The sequence below is a fragment of the Peromyscus eremicus genome, chromosome 2 (assembly GCF_949786415.1).
Source record: "Peromyscus eremicus chromosome 2, PerEre_H2_v1, whole genome shotgun sequence".
NCBI classification, from domain to species: Eukaryota; Metazoa; Chordata; class Mammalia; order Rodentia; family Cricetidae; genus Peromyscus; species Peromyscus eremicus.
In genome coordinates, this window is record NC_081417.1 from 2,288,531 (window position 1) to 2,310,851 (window position 22,321).

The window sequence follows — 22,321 nt, forward strand, 5'->3', positions numbered from 1 at the left end:
GAGAACAGAAGGAATTGGGTTGGGTTGTTAATACTCCATGGAATTTCATGTTCCTGTTGAGTTAAACTTCCTTGAATTATAGCCCACCTACTAAATATTCTGTCATGTTCAAAAATATGATAGACCAGGGATAACTATTCAATACCTGAGTCTTTGGGGATATTCAAGTTCAGCTACAGCACTAAGCTATCACTTACAATCAACATATGGCCTTCCATAAGTTGCAGTTCTTCTGTAAATGTAACCATGTTATGTTTGTGATATGTTATATTGAATATTTTATGTAAACTAAATGTGTCTGCACATCTGCTATCTTGAAAGCCTTGCTTTGGAAACATGTAACTTACACCCAATAAATATTTATTGACTATCAATATAAAGTGCCATGCTGCTCAATGACAGGCTTAATAATATCAAGTATCTGGGACTTCTCAAGTCTGAATCATTATTATTTTTAGTGTTTACGCCTACACAAAATTCATAATACCAGAAAAATTAATGTTTATATTTGTTGCTATATTCCTACTCTGAATAATTTCTTCTGCTTGGAGAAATGAAATATTTCAAAATAAGTAAGAAAGCTAACTTCACAGTGGTATTGAAATCTTCCCAATATCTTAATAATTTGGGATTTTTTTAAATATCAATAACTTATTTTTAAATTATTGAAATCATATTGCTATCTTATGTCATTCTCCGCATCTTACTAAGGGAAAATGCATATTTGGTACTTGCATACCTAATATTTGCATTCAGAGAACTCACAAATAATTTTAAACACGAAACAGTTTTCTAAAACGGAAATTGTTTCTGATAGCATAAATTTTTTTCTGAAAAGAGGAAGGTAAATGGTGATAAATTTTAAATAAACCAAAATGGTATAGAGGAACTTTATATGAACTCCATCATAGATCAAGAGAGTAAAGAAGCACATCTCTGAAAGTGTCATTGTTCAAATGAAACTGAGGGGAGCAGAACTATGTTACTAGAACAGATGAACTGTTACTTCTTGTCTTTTGAAGGTGACCACCTGGGATTGGACACGAGCAGAGAAAACTTTCTCCATATGTGAGATCATGTGCAAGGTTCTCAAGGTACGCATTATAAGGACAGGAGTTTCAAATTATGTGTTCTACAGAGTTGATATCTGAGCTCAAGAACAGCTCATGGATACAAAGAACTGATAAATAAAAGAGAATTAAAGGAAGGAAACTGGGAAGTACAAAAATGCACCGGCACCCAGAAAAAAAGTCCTTGAAATTTAAAAACATGAAATCAAATATAGAAAATACTTATTTAGCTTGTCTTGGAATGTGACAGTCACTGTATATCATAGATCAGTTAATTTCTGTGTGACACACAGAACTGTCATAGCATCAAGTAATCAGTAATTCTGAAAAAAATTGAAATGACATATGCAGTCTACAGTAAGAATTAAAGTGGGTTATTTGGAAGAACCATAAATGTTTCCTTTTAAAACTTTAATAGTGCAGATTTAATGTCTACAACATGATGCTATGAGAAACATTACATATATTGATAATACACACACACACACACACACACACACACATATGGTACTAATATGATGAAAACTTGCATTTTCTTCATTTCACGTGTTAATTGTTTTCAAATAAAGAGAAGTATTTTCAAGTTTAACAATAGTAATCTTGAAAAGTTTACATTCTTTTTCAGTAACTATATCAGATGTGTTAGCTCACACCTTTAATCCCAGCACACTTAGAGACAGAGGCAGGTAAGCCTCTGTGAATTTGAAGCCAATTTTATCTACATAGCAAGTTATAGGTCAGCCAGGGATATTTAGTGAGACCCTATTTTAAAAACAGGATTCTTCAAATAATGTATAGATCCTTTTAAGCTTTATTGACCCTATTGAGCTATAACAAACCTTGAGGCAGTTCCTAATCTCTTAAGTGTGCTCTGGTGCCACTTCTTCTGTCCCTTCCTCCTTGTCCTTCTCTGTCTCCAGTGTGGGGCACCATTGAGATTTCCTTGTGAAATTTGAGCTTACTTTACTCAGCAAGACTGCATTAGGGAATGGCTTGACCACGTGTATGGTTACCAGGTATTTGGAATGGTCTGCACTTGGTTGTGCTAGGGGGAGGATTTTTGCCCTGTCCCTTGGTATTCCTGTAAAAAAAAAAAAAAAAAAACACTTTTTTTAAAGACAGAAGGGAGAAGTGGATATTGATACAGTTTCCTCCAAGGCTATCCTGTGTTTCTGTCTGTCTTCTCCACACTGTTTCTATCTAAATATTTCTTATCCCTCTCTCCTCAAGAGTACCCCAGGAAAAAATGGAAGCAGGCCTCCTACAGATGGCACCAGAATTAGGGACATGACTAGAGACATGGTGAAAGGAGAATAAGGGGTGTTGCAGGGGCAGTGAGGCATGCCTGGTAATGAATTAAAAATAAAGGCAATGGTATTCTATTTTTGGAGTAAAATTGTATATACATAAGGTAAAGTGGCTGAAAGAAAAGACAATGTGAGAAGTTAGGTTGCAGTGAGTATCTCTAAGTTTCTTTATCTTTCTCTCTCTTAATTTTTATCTATTAAAATTAAGTAAAAATATAGGGTTAGGTGTGGGAATATTGGGTAAGAAGAAACTTAAGAGTAGAATTTCCCCAGTGCTGAAATGGGGCAGGAAATTGTGAGCAGATCTTCAAAGATTCACTTGTAGAAACTTTAAAAACTACAGGGTTTAAGGTGGGACCACAACAAGTATGGAGATTTTTGGAGTTCATAGAGGAACTGTGTCCTTGGTTCTCTGACTATGGGAATCTGAATGACACTCCTGGAGGAGAATCAGAGCAGAAATGAAAAAAAAAAAAATACTATGAGGAAAATGAGTCAGAAAAGATTCCCAGGGAAGCTTTCTGCCTGTGGGCATTAATTCGAGACAACTTAGATCCAAGCCCTGAGATGCAGGGGAAATTTTTCCTTGAGGTTGATAAGGGTGAGACAAAATCATCCACTCCAGTACCACTAGATTAAAAATGCTTGTTGATAACATTGTACAACCAGGGTCAGTTTCTTCTTGCCCATGAAGTCCAGTTTTGCGGGGCATTTAGCCACAAACCTCATAGTTCCCCAGAGTTTTCTTAAGTTTGAGCAGCAGGTAATATTAGATAGAAGGATTTAGATTGTGGAGATAAACAGATAGAAAATAAAGGACAGCCTTGAGAGGGCCTGGAACCTATTCCAACTGGCCCTGACTATCTCTGCCCCAGGGTATTTATAGAGCCACCAAGGGGTGGAGCAAAAGACCTCTCCAGCACAGCCAAGTGCAGACCATCTCAGACACCTGCACTTAGGCCCATGGTCCTAATTATCCTCTCTTTGCAGATCTGCTGAGTAAAGCCACAAGGAACCTGAAAACAGGCTCCCTCAGGTCCTCCTTTCTTAATATATGAAAAATAACTCATTATTAATAGCTTACAGCAATCTCCATAGCTGTTATACCTCCCAGTATGGGAGTAGAGGATGATAAAGATGGCATTTCTCTTTTTGATTAGGTCCAAGGTGACTACAGCAGTCTTAACTGCATCAAGCCTTCTTTAAACCAAAAACTTAATGCAATTACAAATTTAAAGAATGGCATAATTCATCATTACCAGTAACAGGTTAACATAAATATTGCTATACATAGTTACAATTCTCTCAATCTTATATCTCAAAGCAAACTCTTAACAGAACCATTTGAATTAACATAAATGATGCTACATATAGTTAAAATTTTTCTCAGTCTTACAACTTTAACTATTAATAGAATCATTTGAATTTTCTTGCTAACAGAACATAGGAAAAACTTCTATTGTATATACATCAAATTTAAATATTTCCTTAACTCCACAAAACCAGGGTGCATTAATATCAATAGGTTAAACGTAATTTCTGCAAACATACATTCAACCTTAATTCACTCATAACTCCTCCTTTTCTTTATAATTTTTTAAACAAAATCTTGAACCTAGTTAGAAAAAACCCAAACTTATACAATTCCTACAAACCCATGTTGAAAAGCAATATTTTCAATCTAACCATTAACACTTTGAAAACGTTTAGCAAAACATCCAAAAAGCAGTTTCTTAATAAAACTCTTTACAGTTTAAAGTAATGTTAGTATACCCATTTGCATTTCTTAATAACAAAACATAACATTAATCCACTCAAATAATTTTTTAAATTAAATAAACTAAGGAATATTACTTCTCCCTTTTATTTATAATTTTTTAAGCAAAATCTCAAGCCTAGTTAGAAAACTCAAACTTTTCATTTAAACAGTTCCATTTGTAACACAAAACCAGTTCCATAATTAATTCTATTTTTACATAAACAGTTCATAAAACAGTTCATGAATCACCTGTTAATAAAGCATATATGCATACACAAAACTGCATTTTGAGTCTAGGTAAAAACAATACATTTCTTCATTTAAACAGTTCCATTTTTTAACACAAATAATTCCAGAAAACAGTTCCTAGGTCATCACTATAAGTAAATTCAAAATTGACCCATTGCACTGAAATCACTTTTGTTCATTTCATTCTTAAGTCCCAAAATTCAAATAATAAATTCTGGTATGAGCCTTCCAAATATGAAGAAATTCATAACAAAAATCTTTTTGCAGTTTTCTCATTTTTCAAAGTTCAAAAAGTTCAAAAGAAGTAAATTCTGCTATCAAACTTATACTTCCAAATATGAAGAGACATTTCGCAACCAAAACTTTTTGCAGTTAACAATTTTAGTTCAAACAACCGTCTCTGCAACTTTCATTCTCATGGACAGAGACCTTTATAGTTACAGTAATATTTTAAACTGCACCGTTTTTGCTGTTAGCTCAGGTTTCTCTGTGTTGTATTGATTTTCCATGGATCTCAGCTGCGGATGCTTTGAGCTCGTTCTGGTGTCCACCATTAGCTTTATAGTGGCTTCTGGAGCTTTTGAAACCACTCAGAGTGCCTGCTTTGCAGTCTACTATGACACTATCTTCTGTGTCTCAGGTTTCTTCACCATATACATTAAGAATAGACTAACACTTAACATTTACACTTTTTCACAAACTCACATAATCTATCTTGCAAAGCATTTAAATTCACATTCAACATTTACATTTTTTTTACAAACTCACATATAGCATTAACATCTACTAATTTATACTCCTTAAGGAAACTATAGAACTACTTTAGCAAATATATTTCTTATTTACTTCTTATAGTCATCTTATACATCTTATATTCATTCTCTCTTCTTATTTAAACTTACATTTACAAGTAGCATCTTTACTTCTTACAAGCTTATTACTACATGTCTTAAGACTACCTTAGATACTTCTTGCAAGCTTATATTCTTAAAAAAACTATAGATCTATTTTATGCTTATATAGGGCTACAATTAGCATATATCTAACTTAGCAAACACCTAAAGATTTCTTAACACTTAGAAGAGATTTAATGTTTTCTAACAAGACAGAATAATTTTCTACTTCTTACTCTTAATTATTATCACTATCTCTTAGAAAGGAAGTACACAAATCATTTCTAAAGTTCAGAGCTTACAGACAGCTTTGATATTCTAAAAATTCTTGATAGATTGAAACAAGAGTTTAATTCTTTAATAGCTCTCTCAACTCTGGGATTTAGTGAGTGTTGTTAAACAGTATTTTACGCCTTTCAGATCTTTTATAACAACTCTATTAAGAGCTATATCAGTTTACAGCAAACCCAAAAAGAAAGAAAAGTGAAAAGAAAAACCTTGTAAAGAATATTCTGTTTCTGAATTGCTTAGCTAGTCATTCCATAACAATCAATTTCCAAACAGGAGAAGACTGTTGTCTAAATTGGAGTGGGGTTCCAGATCTTCAGCTTTCAGCAGGTCTGAAGACATTGCTGAAACTTAGTTACAATTGTCTCAAACTCCTCAGCAGTCTGGAAGATTCTTTATGCTCCTACTATCCCCAGACTGCAAGATGGAACCTTACTATCAGGAGCATTGTTTTAGCTGCTTTTTATACTCTTCACCAAATTGATACAGTTTTCCCCATTCTTAATTTTTTAAAGCTGTATTTGCCATGAGTTCTTTAACAATGATGTTTGATAGATTTTTATTAGCCCAATATTTTCACCAAAACTGCTATTATTCAAAGGAGTCAAGAACATAGATGTTCTTTCATGCAACGTATCCTTCATTAGCTTACTCCAAGGAAAAGCATTTTCATGATTTAGTATTTTTACTTCATTAGCTTTAACCCCTGATGTTATTGCTAGCAGCTGTGATATTTAGCATTGATTTCATATAAAGAACTTTCAAGTAAAACAATTATTTTTTAAGACAGATTTTTCTGGTTTGTTCCCTCTATAAAGCAGTCATTTCTTTTTGAATGTCTGTTTCCTTGTCTCCTTATTAGATTTTTGCAAAGGAATTACTCCTTGCAGGCTGTTTGTTCAAAAGGCAAAGAACTTCTTTATTTTCCCATAATTTTCTTCATATCTAAAACAATGTTCAGTTTATGGACTGCTTTCTTAAGGATTTTAAAGTGGCTTGCTTGCTCTTAAAAGTAGCATTTTGCCGGGCGGTGGTGGCGCACGCCTTTAATTCCAGCACTCGGGAGGCAGAGGCAGGCGGATCTCTGTGAGTTCGAGGCCAGCCTGGGCTACCAAGTGAGTCCCAGGAAAGGCGCAAAGCTACACAGAGAAACCCTGTCTCAAAAAAACAAAACAAAAAACAAACAAAAAAAAAACAAACCAAAAAAAAGTAGCATTTTGTCATCAACTACTGTAAAAATATTTGCACAGCTATTAGGGTAAATAAGGTATTTTCGCAAAGTTGCCAAAAAAAAAAGACAAATCTCTGAATTCCATATCCTTTCAATTTTCCCAATTTGTGTTCATTGCCCCCAAAGTTAGAAAATTGAAGAGTTTTTCTGTCTTGTTGCCTTACTTATCTTGAATAAATTTTTCTATATGATCTTAATACTTTAAGTTTTTCCTGCAGTATATTACTACACTATACTTTATACTTATTTTTCACAGATAGAAATTAAGAGATAGATTATAGAAATTTTTGATAGAAGAGATTTTTGCACTGCAGCATCCTTCCAGTCTGTTTTTTTTTTTCTCTTGAGGATAAAAACCCTGCTCTAATTATTAATATTCATATTTCATATTCCATCACAACACCAAACATGTTCCTTTCTTTTTCCACTGGCAGGACACAACTCAGCACTTTCGCCAAGAACTGTGTAATAAAACTATTATTTTCCTATGTCTTTAGTCCCTATTACTTTGTCTTTAGTCTATTTTTTTTTTTTCACTTTTTTCTTTAGTCCCTGTTCATGGCACCATTCTGCAGGGCATTTACCCACCAACCCTACAGTGTCCCAGAGTTTTCTTGAATAGGAAATATTAGATAGAAGGATTTACATTGTGAAGATAAACAGATAGAAAATAAAGGATGGCCTTGAGAGGGCCTGAAACCTATTCCAACTGGCCCTGTCTCTGCCCCAGGGTATTTATAGAGACGCCAAGGGGTGGAGCAAAAGACCTCCTCCCCTACCCCCGGCACAGCCAAGTGCAGACCATCTCAGACACCTGCACTTAGGCCTGTGGTCCTAATCATTCTCTCTATGCAGATCTGCTGAGTAAAGCCATGAGGAACCTGAAAATGGGCTCCCACACAGTTTGGAGAACAGAAGTTTTGGGTTGAGACAAGGAAGGAACTGAAGGACTTTAAAAGTTTAGTAATTTCTCAAAAACTGGAAACTCTTCAAGACTCTTCCTCTCAGAAGGGTACTCATCTTTCTTTCTGTAAATTGTACTCACCTGGAGGGAACATCTATGAGAATGGGAATCTATCATAACTGCCTTAGCACAAAAATCCCCTAGCGTATTGCAAACACTCACTGTTAGTGCTGCATCTCCTCTTCAAGTCAGCATTCAGAAAGTGGCTATCAGGGGAAAAGAAGAGCAGGGTCTAAGTCCCTAGCAGTAGCTGCACTGACAGGATGGGAAAAGGTGAGGCTGCATTTAGCCACACAAATGAGGCAGAGGCTGTGTTTGGCCATACGAATAAGGCAAAAACGGGGATGCAAGCCTCTACCCGCAGAACAGGATCAGTTAGTAGAGGACTGAGCCACAGCTGAGGCATCAGGAACTCTGTAACTATAAAGGTCTCTGTCCATGAGAATGAAAGTTGCAGAGACCGTTGTTTGAACTAAAATTGTTAACTGCAAAAAGTTTTGGTTGCAAAATGTCTCTTCATCTGGGGAGAGAAGACAAGCAGGGACAAAGGAGAGCTGTCAGGAGGAAATCTCTCTGAAAAAGCTCTTGTTTCAAGTACTCTCATTTTTTTCACTGACCTGGTGAGGGTGTGGGGAGACCAGAGGGGTTTTTGCTTATGGCGCCAAGTGCTGGTCAGTGTGCGCATGCAAGTGCATTGGTGAGACATGCTCCAGGAACAATGCCAGGTGGAGAGTTTGATTAGAGAGGTACACCTGTCAAACAGTAATGCAGGTGTCCTAATGCAAGCTCAGGGAAGATAAATACCTTCTGTGGTGAAAGAGCAAAAGCTGGATCTTGATCTTCAGTACTAATGCAGACTGTGTAAACGGAACCAGGAGTGCAGTGGCCACAATTGGCCACAGCTGGGTTTTCTTCTGGGCCCCAAAGGGCAGCTTGGGAACCGTAGCTCATAAAAGCAGGGCAGCGTAGGCAGACAAGATCGGTGGAAGTCACAGACAGACTTGGATAAAAGCTTCCAAATGATCCAAGTAATTGAGCAACAAAACACTCAGGAAAATATCATGGGAATGCATGTTTCAATTCCTTTTAAACAGCTTAAGGCATTAAAAATGGCTTGCTGCCGTTACAGGCACAGCCCTAAATGCAGCTTTTTCCTAAGCACTGTTAGAAAGCTTAGCTTATCTCCCAGGAATGGGAAATAGGTGAACAAAGATTGCTTGTTAGGAGGCAATTAAAATGCTAATGTCACTTGTTAAACCACTTTGAGACCTTTCAGAAAGCAAGGGGAAGTGGTCCAAATACCAGGAAGTTGCTTTGGGTAAAGAAAAAAACTTAAGGAAGAATAAAGAACCTGGATTGTGCTTGAAATTCAAGAAGGAAACATTGGCCTAATAGAAATCTGTTAAAGACGAGGCATCATTGAAAGTGCTCATAGCAGTCTTAAGATGCACCTTCAAAAATTAAGAAGGGGGAATTGTACCCTCAGTCATCAAATGAAGCTTGATGGCTGCCTGAGCATTTGGTATGATGTGTAGAACAGAGGAATGTCAGTTCTTATACTATAGCTGCTAATGTTCCTCCAGAAAAGCTGGAATGAAATGGAACCTGGAGCCATATTGCTCCTGTTTATTAGCAACAAATTAATGCATGACCCCTTTAAGAAACAGTTTGAGTCTTACCAGCTAAACAGAAAAGTGGCTCAGTTACTATGCTAATCATTCTTGCCCTGAGGCAAGACTTCTCAGGAAAGCTAACCTAAAATGAAGCTGTGAGTGAAGTTTCAGCAACATTTGTTTGAATTGTGGCACTCTGAGGAGCTGCAGTAAGTAAAGGGACAGCCCCCTGGCTGGTGACCATCTGCCTTCAGGCATACTTCTCCTGGTTCCAGAATGGTTGAATGGGCCCAGTGGGAAAGATGGCTTTGGGGGTGTGGTAATAAGTGTTGTAGTCCTCTAGCAATGTCACTCACTGAATTCCAGGGGCTAGGGTGCTGGATACAAAGACTCTAGAGCCACAGCTGAATTAGACTCAAACTTCAAACTGTCAGGATAACTTTCAGGATGATATCAAAGCTGACTGTGAATTCCAAACTACAGGAATGAGGCACTTTTGAGTTCATCTACAATTTTCACTGTGGTAACTCATGATTTGCATACTCTCTATCTTGTTGGAAGAAATTTTAAATAGTTCTGTTAGATCTTTTCTAGATGTTTGCTAAGATTTGTAAATTAGTCCTATAGAGTTTGATTTTGAATGTAAGTTGGTAAAAAGTGTAAATGAGTATAGTGATATTCATGCTAGTTGTAAATATGTATAGTAATGTTCATAATTTGTAAACCATGCTTTGGTGAAGCTAAGGAAATCTTTAAGTTTGATGCAGTTTATTTGATGTATTTCCATCAAGAGTTTTGATTTTAAAAGGGTTTGGCAGAGTTAAGGCTGATATAGACATCTTAGACCCATTCAAAAAGAACATTCCATCTTTATTATCATCTACTCATTTACTGGGGGTGTGGCAGCCCAGATATCAGTGTGGATGTTCTAACTACTTGTAAACTCTGGATCTGAGACAGAGCTGAGTTAGGCTCTGTGCCCCTCTTGACAGAGACTGGTAGTCAAACATGGACAAATTTCTTCTTGCTAGCTTCCAAGCTAAGCCAGAGTATGCTTGATGGAAAGTGTATCTCCATGACAGGTAAGGAAGATTAGTAAAGAAGAATAACCTAAGACAGGCACAATCTATGTGAAAGGCCTGAGGGGTCCTTTTATTATGTAAAGAGGGAAGACCTGTGGGGGCCCACAGAGATTTCCTAGTGAGATCTGAGCTTGCTTTACCCAGAGGGGCTGCATTAGGGTATGGCTTTGACCATGTGCATGGGTACCAGGTGTTTGGAAGGGTCTGCACGTGGCTGTGCTAGGGGGAGGTCTTTTGCCCTTCCTCTTGGCATTCCTATAAAAAGCCCTTTTGAAGATACAGAAAGGGCCATGGATATTGATCCAGGTTCTCCCAAAGTTATCCTGTGTTTCTGTTTGTCTTCTCTACACTGTCTTTCAATCTAAATGTTTCTTATCCCTCTCTCTTCAAGAATGCCCTGGGAAAATGTGGGAGCTGGCCTCTCATACTCCATTAACAGCTATTCACTTCTGTTCTTCAATGTGATCCACATAGAAGAGAATTGCAGCATTTGACTAGTGTGCCTGTCTTATATCACTTGGTATAATACTTTCCAGTTCCATCTATTTTTTTTCAAATTTTTAATTTAATTTTTTCTTTATAGATTAATAAAACCACATTGTATATGCACTATGCATTTACTCCTCATTTAGCAACTGCTGGGTATCTAACCAATTTCATTTCCTTGCTATTTTAAATATAACAGTAATGAACAAGGATGCTCAAATGGCTCTGTTAGGATTTGGAGACATATGTGTTGGTATATGCCTAGAAGTGGAATAACTAGATGATATGGAAGTTTTTTCTAGGATTTGGAGAAATGTCCATGTTGATTTCTATAGGGACCACACCAATTTTTATTTTCATCATTGATGTATATGGGTTTCCTGTTTTAGATACCCTGCTAACATTTTTTTTCATTTAATCTCTTAGTGATACCCATTCCATCTAGTATGAAGTAGAATCTCAAAAGTAGTTTCTATTGTATTTCCATGTTGAACATGTTTTGAGAAAAATATTTATTAGCTATTTGTAATTCTTCATTTGAGAACTCCATTCAGTTTCATAGCCAAATTTTTGTTTGGGTTGTTTGTTTACCTGGTATTTTGACTTTGAATTCTTTGTATATTCAAGATACTAAACCTCTGTTGTTTATAGTTATCAAAACATTTCTCCATTTCCTTGGGCTTGTTTGTTTTCTTTACTACAAAGAAGACTTTTTTTTTTTTAATTTCATGTGATCACATTTGTTACTTGTTGGACTTAATTTCCGTGCTGTCAGAGTCCTATTCAGAAAGTACTACCTAGGCCTATAAATTGATATACACTACATTTTTCCTCTAACACTTTCAGGGGTTCAGATCATATGTTTAGATCCTTGATCCATTTCAGGTTGAGCTGTGTACAGGGTGTTGGTGAGGATCCATTTTTATTCTTCTTAGTCAGTTCTCCTAGTACCAATTGAAGATGCTGTCTTTTCTCCAATGCATATTTTGTTCATCTTTGTAAAAATTCAGATACAGCATATGGAGACTTGTACCTGGATCATTTCTTCTATTCCAATGGTCTACTTATGTGCTTCAGGGTTTCAGGACCCATAGCACACTGCTTTTGTTACTAGCAATTGTAGTATAACTTTAGATCAGGTATAGTAATCAGCTCTAGCAGTATTCTTTTGTCAGGTTGCTTTGAATATCAGGGATTTTGTGCTTGCATATTAAGATTTTTTAATTACTTCTTTTATTTGTTTTTATATATACTATAATTACATCATTTCCATTTTCCTTTCCTCACTTCAAAACCACCCATATTCTCTCTTTGCACTGTTTCAAGTTCATGCCTTTTTTTCCTTTGTTGTCCCAAATACATAAAGGCAACCTTCACAGTCATGTACACACACACACACACACACACACACACACACACACACACACACATAATTGGTTTTGGAAAACAAATTAATGAGTTCTTCCCTGAGGAAGACTATTTCTTCTGCTCTCATAATTCCTTGGTTGACTTAGTTCCCCAGGGTCCTTCCCCCATCCATTTTAGCATGCCCATTTTTCTTGTTCTTGTTCAGATCATGTTTGGGCAGTCATGTTGGTGAGACTTTATAGATAAAGTTTCTGGTATTACTAAGAGATATTTTGTCACTTCTAAAGTTCTGCTCATAAAATATTTCCACCCCTTCTTCTGCAACATTACTTGAACCTTAGGTGTGGAGTCATTTTACAGTTATAACTGTTGGCAATGGGCTCCACAAATCTTCAATTTCATTGGTTACGGTATTCTTTAATCGTCTCTGTTACAAAGCAATGTTTAATTGATGAAGGTTAAGAACTTATATTTCTGTTAAGAATGAGTAGGTATTTCAATTGTGATTGCATTAGTATGTAGATTGCTTTAGATAATATGGCCATTTCAGAAGGTTATTTGTACCAACCCAGGACTATGGACCTTCTATCTTCTGGTGTGTTCTTTACTGTCTTTCTTCACAATTATTAGAAATCATTAGAAATCATTGTATTTCAGACCCACAGCTAGGTGTATACAGAGGTTGTTTTGTCTTTCTTTTTGTTTTTGAGGCTATTATGAACAGGACTGTTTCCATGACTCTTAGTCAGTATTTCTGTATCCAATGTATAAGAAAGCTACTGACATTTGGGTATTAATCATATAGCATACCACATTGCTGAAGTCTTTTTCAATATGAATAGTTTTCTGGTAGAGAGAGTCTTACAGTTCTGTCATACACAGAATCATGTCATCTGCAAATGAAAATAGTTTTATGTCTCCCTTATACCTTCCTACTTGTATCCTTTTCATTGGATTTCTTTACCTTGTTGTTCTAGCTAAGATTGCCAGTACTATGTTGAATAGAGGAGATAGTGAATACCTTTGTATTTCTCTTGATGTTTGTGGAAATGTGTGGAGGTTTTACACATTTAATATAGTATTAACTGTAGGTTTTTAAAATATAAATTTTATTATATTGGGATATTTTTCTTTTATCCAGAGTTTCTTCAAGACATTTTAAAATGAGGGGATGCTAGACTAAGTTCAAAACTTTTTCTGAATCTTTGAAATGACCCTGTGATTTCTGTTTTTGAGTCTGTTTATGTAAATTAAAAAATGTATTAATTTACATATGTTTGACATATTTCTATATTAATCCAACTTGAAGATAGTAAAAATCTACTTCTAATATTTTTTGATATTCTAATATAATTAGGTCATACCTTCCTTTCCCCACCTTGTTTTTTTTTTTTTTTCAATTCCTGGTCACTTTTTCTTTATATATTGGTCAGTCCCTATACTGCTACTTGCATATATATTTTGTGACTTTGAGGCTTTTTGAGCTTCCCCCATCCACATTACCATGTCTATTAGTGTTGTTTTGTTTATTGAGTCTTTATGATGTGGTCTTTGAATTCAGCTTGCAAGTGTTTTGCTGAGAATTTTGAATGTGTGCATTCATAGTGACATTGGTCAGTCATTTTATTTTCTAGTGTCTTTATCTGGTTTTAGTACCAGGATTATACTAGCTTCATAAACATTGGAAAATTTTCTTTCCTTCTCTACTTTATGGAACAGTTTGAGAATTTGTGTTATTTCTTCTTTACAGTTCTGCTAAAATTCACTAGGGAATATACCTGGCCTAGGTTCTGTCTAGTTGAGATGTATTTACTTACTGTTTCAACCTGATTGCTTATTATAGATGTATGGTGATATTTTATTTGTACTAAAATGTGATTTGTATGTTAATAAATAAAGTTGTCCGGGGGTCAGAGCTAATAGCAAGCCATCAAGCTAACAGCAAGAAGCTGGGCAGTGGTGATGCACGCCTTCCATCCCAGCACTTGTTAGGCAAAGCTAGGTAGATCTCTTTGTGTTCAAGGATACAGCCAGCATTGGAGACACATGTCTTTAATCTCAATACCAACCATAGAAGACCTGGAGGTCTGTACAGACAGGCAGTGACGAGGTGGTCATGTGTTTGGTTTTACAACCAATGAGAAGACAGAACAGAAAGTCTTTATAAAGACAAACACACAGGAAGTAGCTCTCTTTCGGAGAGGTAGGACCACCTCGAGAGGAAGGGCAAGGTTTTTAGCACTTAGCTATTGCTCTGACCTCTTGGCTTTCTTCTTTGCATTGGTTCTGTGTTTCTTATTGAATAAGATGGTTACTTCTACATAAATATGTTTAAAGAGTTGAAATCATCTCAGTTTAAATTTTGTAGGCTCTATACATCTAGAAATTTATTCAATTATCTTAGATGTTCAGTTTAGTAGAATAGAAAATTTAAATAACTTATATATCCTAGTGATTTTTGTTATTCCCATTGATATCTGTCTCTCTTTTCATCTCTAATTTTATTAATTTAGGTCTTCTTTCCTTTTCTGTTGGTCATTTTGGCTAGGAATGGATCTACAGTGTTTATCTTTAAACAACTGACTACTTGTTTTATAAATGCCTTGTATTATTTCTGATTGTTTTCTCATATATATATTTGAGACAGGATCCCACTATGTAGCTCTGCTAGTTCTGGAACTCATTAAGTAGATTAGGCTAGCCACAAACTCAACAAATTCTGCCCACCTCTGCCGCCTACGTGGCATGGTCAAAGACATGCACCACAATACTTGAAAAATTTTAAAACATTTATTTTATATCATTTTAGTTATGTGTATTGGGACTATATTCACATGGATATAATAGCCCCTAGAGGTCAGAGGTGTCAGGTTCCTGGGGACCTGGAGTTATAGTCATTTTTAAGCCACAATTATGTGGGTGCTCAGAATCAAATTCAATTCACTGGGAAGAGCTATATGTACTCTTAACCATTGAGCCATCTTTCCAGCTCACTATCTTTTTCTGTCTACTAATTTGGGTTTGTTTTCCTTTTTCTAGGGCAATAGATCTGCTTTCATTGTATCCCTTAATTTTGATATGTTTCATCTTTATTTGATTTTAGGATTTTTTTTTAATTTCCTCTTTGATTTCTTTAAATTCCCAATAGTATGCTATGTAATCATCATAGTCTAGGGTTTTGTTTTGTTTTTTGATATAGATTTGTAGTTTCATTCCACTGAAATCAGAAAGAATATAACAAACTTTTGATTTTCTTATTTGCTTGGTGACCTAATATATGATCTGTTTTACAGAAAGTTCTATATACTTCTGAGAACAATCTGTATTCTACACGTTTGGATGGGATACTCTATAGAATTCTGTTAACTCCATTGGATCAGTTATACCACTTAATTCAAATATTTCCTTTAAAAAAAGATTTATTTGCCGGGCGGTGGTGGCGCACGCCTTTAATCCCAGCACTCGGGAAGCAGAGGCAGGCGGATTTCTGTGAGTTCGAGGCCAGCCTGGGCTACAGAGTTCCAGGAAAGGCGCAAAGCTACACAGAGAAACCCTGTCTCAAAAAACAAACAAACAAAGAAAAAAAAGATTTATTTATTTTTATGTGCATTGGTATTTTACTTTTATATTTGTCTCTGAGGATGTTCGATCCCCTGTAATGGGAGTTAAGTTACAGACAGTTGTGGGCTACCATATGGGTGATGGGAATTGAACATGGGTCCTCTGGAAGAAGCATACAGTGCTCTTAACCACTGAACCATCTATCCAATTCCCAGTTTCTTTTGAGTCAGGAAGAACTGTCAGTTGGTGCCAGTAGGGTATTGAAGTGATCCATTAATATGGTTCTGCTGGTTTTAATCTATTCTCACATCTGGAAGTATTTCACTGTGTATGTTTAGAGCTATGATGCCAACTTGGTAAGTTGTTTCCATAGTCAGGATGGTTTCTATGTGAATTTGCTTGGAATACCTTTATACATCATTGTTAATGTAATGTTTGTCTTTTGTGGTTAGGAAAATTTCTTGGAAACAAAAAATATATATATGGTTCTGGGAAACAAATATATGGTGTCTGATTATTGACTCCAGCAAAACTGTGTTTTTTGACTGGGATATTGGGATATTAATTATTCAAATTCATTTTTAAAAGGTGTTTATTGATTTCTGCCATTCTTCGTGGTTTTGTCCCTACTCCTCTTTCGCTTTGAATTATTCTAGCATGATTATTCTTTTCAGTGGATTCATACATAAATTGTTTTTTTTCTTTCATTTACAATATTCATTCAAGTAGCTTCTATATGTCTGGCTTGGAGGTCATAAATTCAATTTTTAAAATCTATTTTTGTCAGAGGAAGTTTTTTAATTTAATTTTGAAAGTTATTTTTGCTGACTCTAATTATTTAGGTTCATGGTTGTTGTCTTCCCGAGCTTGAATCCATCTACTTATCCCTTTTGTCTTTTAAAATTCTACTTGAATGATTCTGGTGCTGTTCTAGCAGGGTTGTCTTTATATGACTGTGTTCCCTTCTTGTTATTTTTAAATATGCTTTACAATATAATTTCTTTGTGTGTGTGTGTGTGTGTGTGTGTGTGTGTGTGTGTGTGTGTGTATTTAGTGATTTTTTTCCTGGCCTTATCCGATAGGTTTCCTAAATGCCCCCAGTATCTGGACTTACATCTGTTACTTTATTCAGGAAAATTTTCTGTTATGATTCTTTAAAACATTATTTATGGTTATAATCTTTAGAATTGATAATTTCAGAATCTATACGATAGAAGTTCTCTCTGTGTCTTGTCTAGCATCATGTTTCAGTAGAATTAGTAATTAAAGGCAGGAAAAATGACGTTTTGCATGAGGAGAACAAAAAAGACAGTAGAAGCATATGCAGATGATTATCTTGAAGTGGTGGGTGGTGATGGAGGCTGAGGAAGAGACATCCTTGTCCTGAGGCTTGTGTTGCAGTTAAGTGGATGAGTTTTCTCTGTATACATCTATCTGCATATCTCTTTCCTTTCTCTGTATCTTTATCTTTGTCTTTTCTCTTCTATAAATGGAGAAAAGCACTTTGTATTTAAAATTAAAAGCAACAATGAGAGATTTAAATCTTAAAGACATAGAATAGATGAGATCAAATATATTCCCATGTCTCACATTTACAAAGCCAAGTCTATTATTCTTTTTACCTCCCCTCCAAGCATTTGGAAAAAAAAATAGATGATCTAAATGAGAGAATATTTTTCCTAACAAAGTTTAAAAAAAAACAAAAAAGTGAGAGCCTGTACAATAATATAGAAATATTATGTTCACATGAACTAAGTTGTACCAGATGTGATGTAAAGGTGCTATGTAACACCAACACCAGAGGGCTAATAGCATCAGGCAATTGCAATTGATTTGTCAAGGAGATACTCCTCAGAAGCCTACAGCTCATCTGAAGGATTATCAAACCCACGGTAGAATTCCATGACAATGACACCTACTCATAGAAGAGATTGCAAAGTAATGCTCAAATTATTTTTTGGGGAATTGTTTCTTATTAGTACAGCATCTTCTTGAAAAGATGCTTCTTTGAATTCTGATATTATATCAGATGCTATTTATAGAGTGACAGTCTTCCAAGAAAGACTTGCTTTTGAAGGGTCTCACTGTCTAAGTCACTTGAAATACTTAATAACAGCTTTTAGTTTTAAATATAACTTTGGAGTTAAATTGCTATTGTACGTTTAAGTCTCCCTAAAATCCCAAGCTTCAGACTTGTTTCCCTCTGACCATACCCATCTGTTTTCCTGGAGATTAGCATGGGTGTTTTCAGGCCACAACTAAGTGATAGCATGACTGCTCTGGGTAAAATCAGTTTTTATTTATTCTGATGGTTGACAGCCTGAAGGAACACTTCATGCTGGCATGAGATACCATGCATCATTAATCTTATCACCTAGAAGTTGAAGTAAAAAGATCCAGAGTAGAAGACTGGTCTGGGCTTTGTTGGTAGTTTCAGAATAACCTGAGCTTCATAGACAGACTCTGTCTCAAAACATGAAACTAGAACTTACCATGGGGAAATCTATTCCCATTGACAGTGCAAACTAACACAACTTCAAATGCAGCTTACTGTCAGAATACAACACAGTAATCTAATCATCTTTTATAATAGAAAAATGAAAACAGAATTTAATTTTTATTTGTATAATTTGTTGTGTATGGCTTTATAAACATCTTAGCCTGCAGCATCTTAGAACATTGCATTTAATGCATGTGACATCTCTTGTTTGGAGCCCTTTGTTGTATTTTTTCAAGACATAAAAGCCCCAAACTACGAATTCAATCTCATTCTTCCAAAAATGTATTTGATTAAACTATACACTGGCTTGAAATCTTCATTTCTTGCTTCCATCCACATCTACCTTCTTTCTGGAGGTTTACCCAGAGCTTCTCCTAAAGCAAAAGAGAGTCCTTCTTAACCCAAGCAAGCATTTCTCAGGGATGGGGTATGGTAACTGCAGGATTCAGTCTCCACGCCTCATTAGGAATTTAATATGCAGACGATGAGCAATCTTTTTGTTCAGTATTCAGACTAATAGTCACTCACCTTCACAATACAACTGAAATCCAAATACTGTCTCTGCCTTTCTCCAAATCTAGTTACTCCCTGGCTAACATTATGGTTTTGATTTGCCATAAACCAATGCTATGACTGGCATTTGACCATCTTTGTAATTTCTGACTGTTAATTTTTTTCTGAGTCTAGCACATCCCTTTACAACCTTCTCATTAGAGGAAATAAATAAAAAGGTCTCAGTGACACTGGCTCAACTGTTATTCTGAGGTAGTCCTTCTCAGAACCACATTTTCTTCTGAGGTCACATACAAATGCTTGTTTGGGGGCATAGGGAAGCTCAGGGTGTATCTTTTGTGATATGCAGAAAACAGCAAACTTGGAAAAAGAACCCTGGCCTGATGCCTCCAATAGTGCTACACCACCTGTATTGCTTGCCCTTGTCAGACTTTTGAAAACATTGCTGAACCTATCCTTTGCAATCTCCTCAACTTGATGTTTCATTTGGTAACTTGAATGATACTGAGAAGTGAAAGCCAAGTGTTCAATGCTGATACCTCTTCTCACAGGCATATAGTAGAAAAGGGCAGAGCATCAAATTACTAAAACCAGACTGCTTTATTTTTCATTTTGAACTGTGAATTGTGGTTGCTAGGCACTGTTAATTAGCTTCAGTTATGCTTAGGAAGATTTTAAGGTGGCATTCACTGGAATGTGTAAGGACTACATACTTAAATCTAACAGGTAATTGTAGATGGCAGTTTCTCTATCTACCACATTTGTCCATGTTCTTTAAAGTCCTCTCCATTTGTCTTCTTTTGTTAATCATCCCCCATTAATCCATGATCCACAAGCACAGCCTCTTGCATGAATCCTTCTGACAAGAAACACTGGGCTTCAACACAGGTGAAAATAAAGAAACCAAGGAGACTGACCTCAAGGCTGGAACCGAACTAGCAGATTTATACACCTGGAAAGGCTCTTTAATGATAGTTGTCTTTCTTCTAGTGACACTCTGACATCCCCAATATGGTTGTTCATGCACTAGATGGTAGCAACTTGTATATGCAAAAGCAATAAAGTCAAATACATAATTAAGTTCCATTTTCTTTCATTTGTCTCCTTTCCCATAGTTCTGTTTTAGGAAAAATCCTTGCAAATAAGTAGAAGTAAAAACCATCTTACTAAACGGCAAAAGATACAGAAAATATATAACAATAAATCTGGCAATTTTAAAAGTGTTATATAATATAAGTAATATATTTGAAAAGAATTTATCAACTTTCGCAAATAAATTAAAGTTTTTTTGTGGAGCAGAGGCATACTATGGGCAGTTAGGGTGGTTTGAATGAGGTCATTTCCCATAGGCTCACATATTTGACTGCTTGGTTACCAGTTGGTGGACAGTTTGGAAGGATTATGAGGTGTGTCTTTGTTGTAGAAAATATGCCACTAAGGTGGACTTTAAGGTTTCAAAGAGCCCATGCCTCGCCAGTCTCTTTCTCTCTGCCTGTGGAACAGGATGTACAGATCTCAGGTATTGCTTCAGCAGCATGCCTGTCTGCTTTCCACCATGATGATCAAAGATTAACTCTCTAAAACTGTAAGCATCCCTCCAATTAAATGCTTTATTTTATAAAAGTTGACTCAGTCTTCGTGTCTCTTCACAGCAATATTACTCTAAGACTGAAGTTAGTATCAGAAGTGTGTTATTTCTGTGACAAGCTTGACCATTTTTTCTTTGGAGCAGATATTGAACACTTTGAGACTTTGAATTAGAAAAGTATTTCAACAGAATTATTTAAATGGGAATTACTGGACCATTCTAGTAGGAGCATGGAAGATAGTAGTGCTAAACACAATGTGTATTATTGGGGCCTAACTCGAGAGGTTTCAGAGGGCAAGATTGTCAGCAAATGGCTTTAAAAATCACTTCTGACATAGAGACTATGTGCTATTTTGCCAATGAATGAGGCTACTTTCTTCCCTTGTCCAAAAAATTCTCCCTGAGGCTAAACTGAAAAGTGTTGTCAGAGGAGATTTCAAGAAAGCTTTGTAGTGACTGGGTTATGTGTTTGCTAGTGATCACTTTCACTACAATGAAAAGAAGCAAGTAGATCAAGGAAAAATACAAAATGTTCAGCTTGAAATGAAAAGAGACAGCAGGATAAGTAATGCTAAAGATGGAATTGCATTTATTAAATTATTTCAAAAGATTATATCCTTGGGTGGATGGTGGTGGCACACACCTTTAATCCCACTACTCGGGAGGCAGAGCCAGGAGGATCTCTGTGAGTTAAAGGCCAGCCTGGTCTACAGAGTAAGATCTAGGACAGGCACTAAAACTACCAGGAGAAACCCTGTCTCAAAAAAACAACAAAAAAAAGATTATATCCTTACAGTCAATAATAAGTTAAATATAAATGAATACATACTTTATTAGTTAATATAATATAATGATTGTTCATTATAGACAATCAGTTTTAAAATGACAGGAATGAACAGAATTTACATACTAGTAGAGAAAAGAGTAAGTCTTAATTCAGATAAAAGTGATGATTCTGCAATTCATTTCATCACTATTTATTTTCTAACACTATGTAAGTTAAAGCATATTCCATTCATTTATGCTCATGTTTCCAGCAACTATACATCATCAAATTATGCATCTTTATGTACTTTACTTAATGGATAACTTGTTATTACTCATCAGACATGCTTAAAAGTGACATTTGTGACAGGAAAATAATTTTTGAAAATTATTTTGTAGAAAAATGAAAGAGCAAGACCTAAACTTAGTTAAGATTGATGCTTACTGCCCTTTTAATTTACTCTGTAGGTATTCTCAACTATTTTCAATTCATTACATTTGGTTCTTTTATAAGGCAATGACTTTGGCCTTCTTCAACACTTACTTATATTCAAAAAATTCATTTATTACCTTCTAGATGTATCTATATAGGTGCTTACCAATATTTACCTCTGCACCCAAAACAAGCAACTTTACTGATAGCCATCTTCATTTTCCAATTGCTTACATCTAAGACCTTGGAGTCATGTCTAAAAATTCTTGTTATTATATCTTTAATGTGATTGCTTCACTCCCTCCCCTGCTGAATTATGTTCAGTCTATCCTTATTCCTCTGTTCTATCAATGTCACTGTTGCTCATTTGTTTCCTAACTGGGCACATGTCTCCTAATGAATAGAGGAAACAGCAAGTTACTAGCTGTTGTGTAGCCTTTCTTATTCCACAAAACCTTCAGCCTTACTGTTTTCTCTGGAACTGGGCTCTTCACTTCCTGGTATATCAGACCTTTATGTCTTTCTTCATGAATCTTCTTATCACCCACCCTCATTTTGTAGACATGGCAATCAGCTTTGAAGTGAGCACTCTGTGAAGCTTCCAACGAGTTCTATCACTCTCTGTCATTTTCAAATTCTTCTGTTAATTTT

General features: G+C 35.7%; 1 protein-coding gene across 1 annotated transcript in view; it reads left to right on the forward strand.

The window, feature by feature from the left end:
* Sntg1 (syntrophin gamma 1) overlaps nucleotides 1–22,321 on the forward strand; it is a 507,378-nt gene that overhangs the window by 417,969 nt on the left and 67,088 nt on the right. The window contains exon 14 of the mRNA XM_059255595.1: nucleotides 1,023–1,094. Coding sequence (XP_059111578.1) covers nucleotides 1,023–1,094 — 72 coding nt within the window. The remainder of the gene's footprint in view (nucleotides 1–1,022; nucleotides 1,095–22,321) is intronic.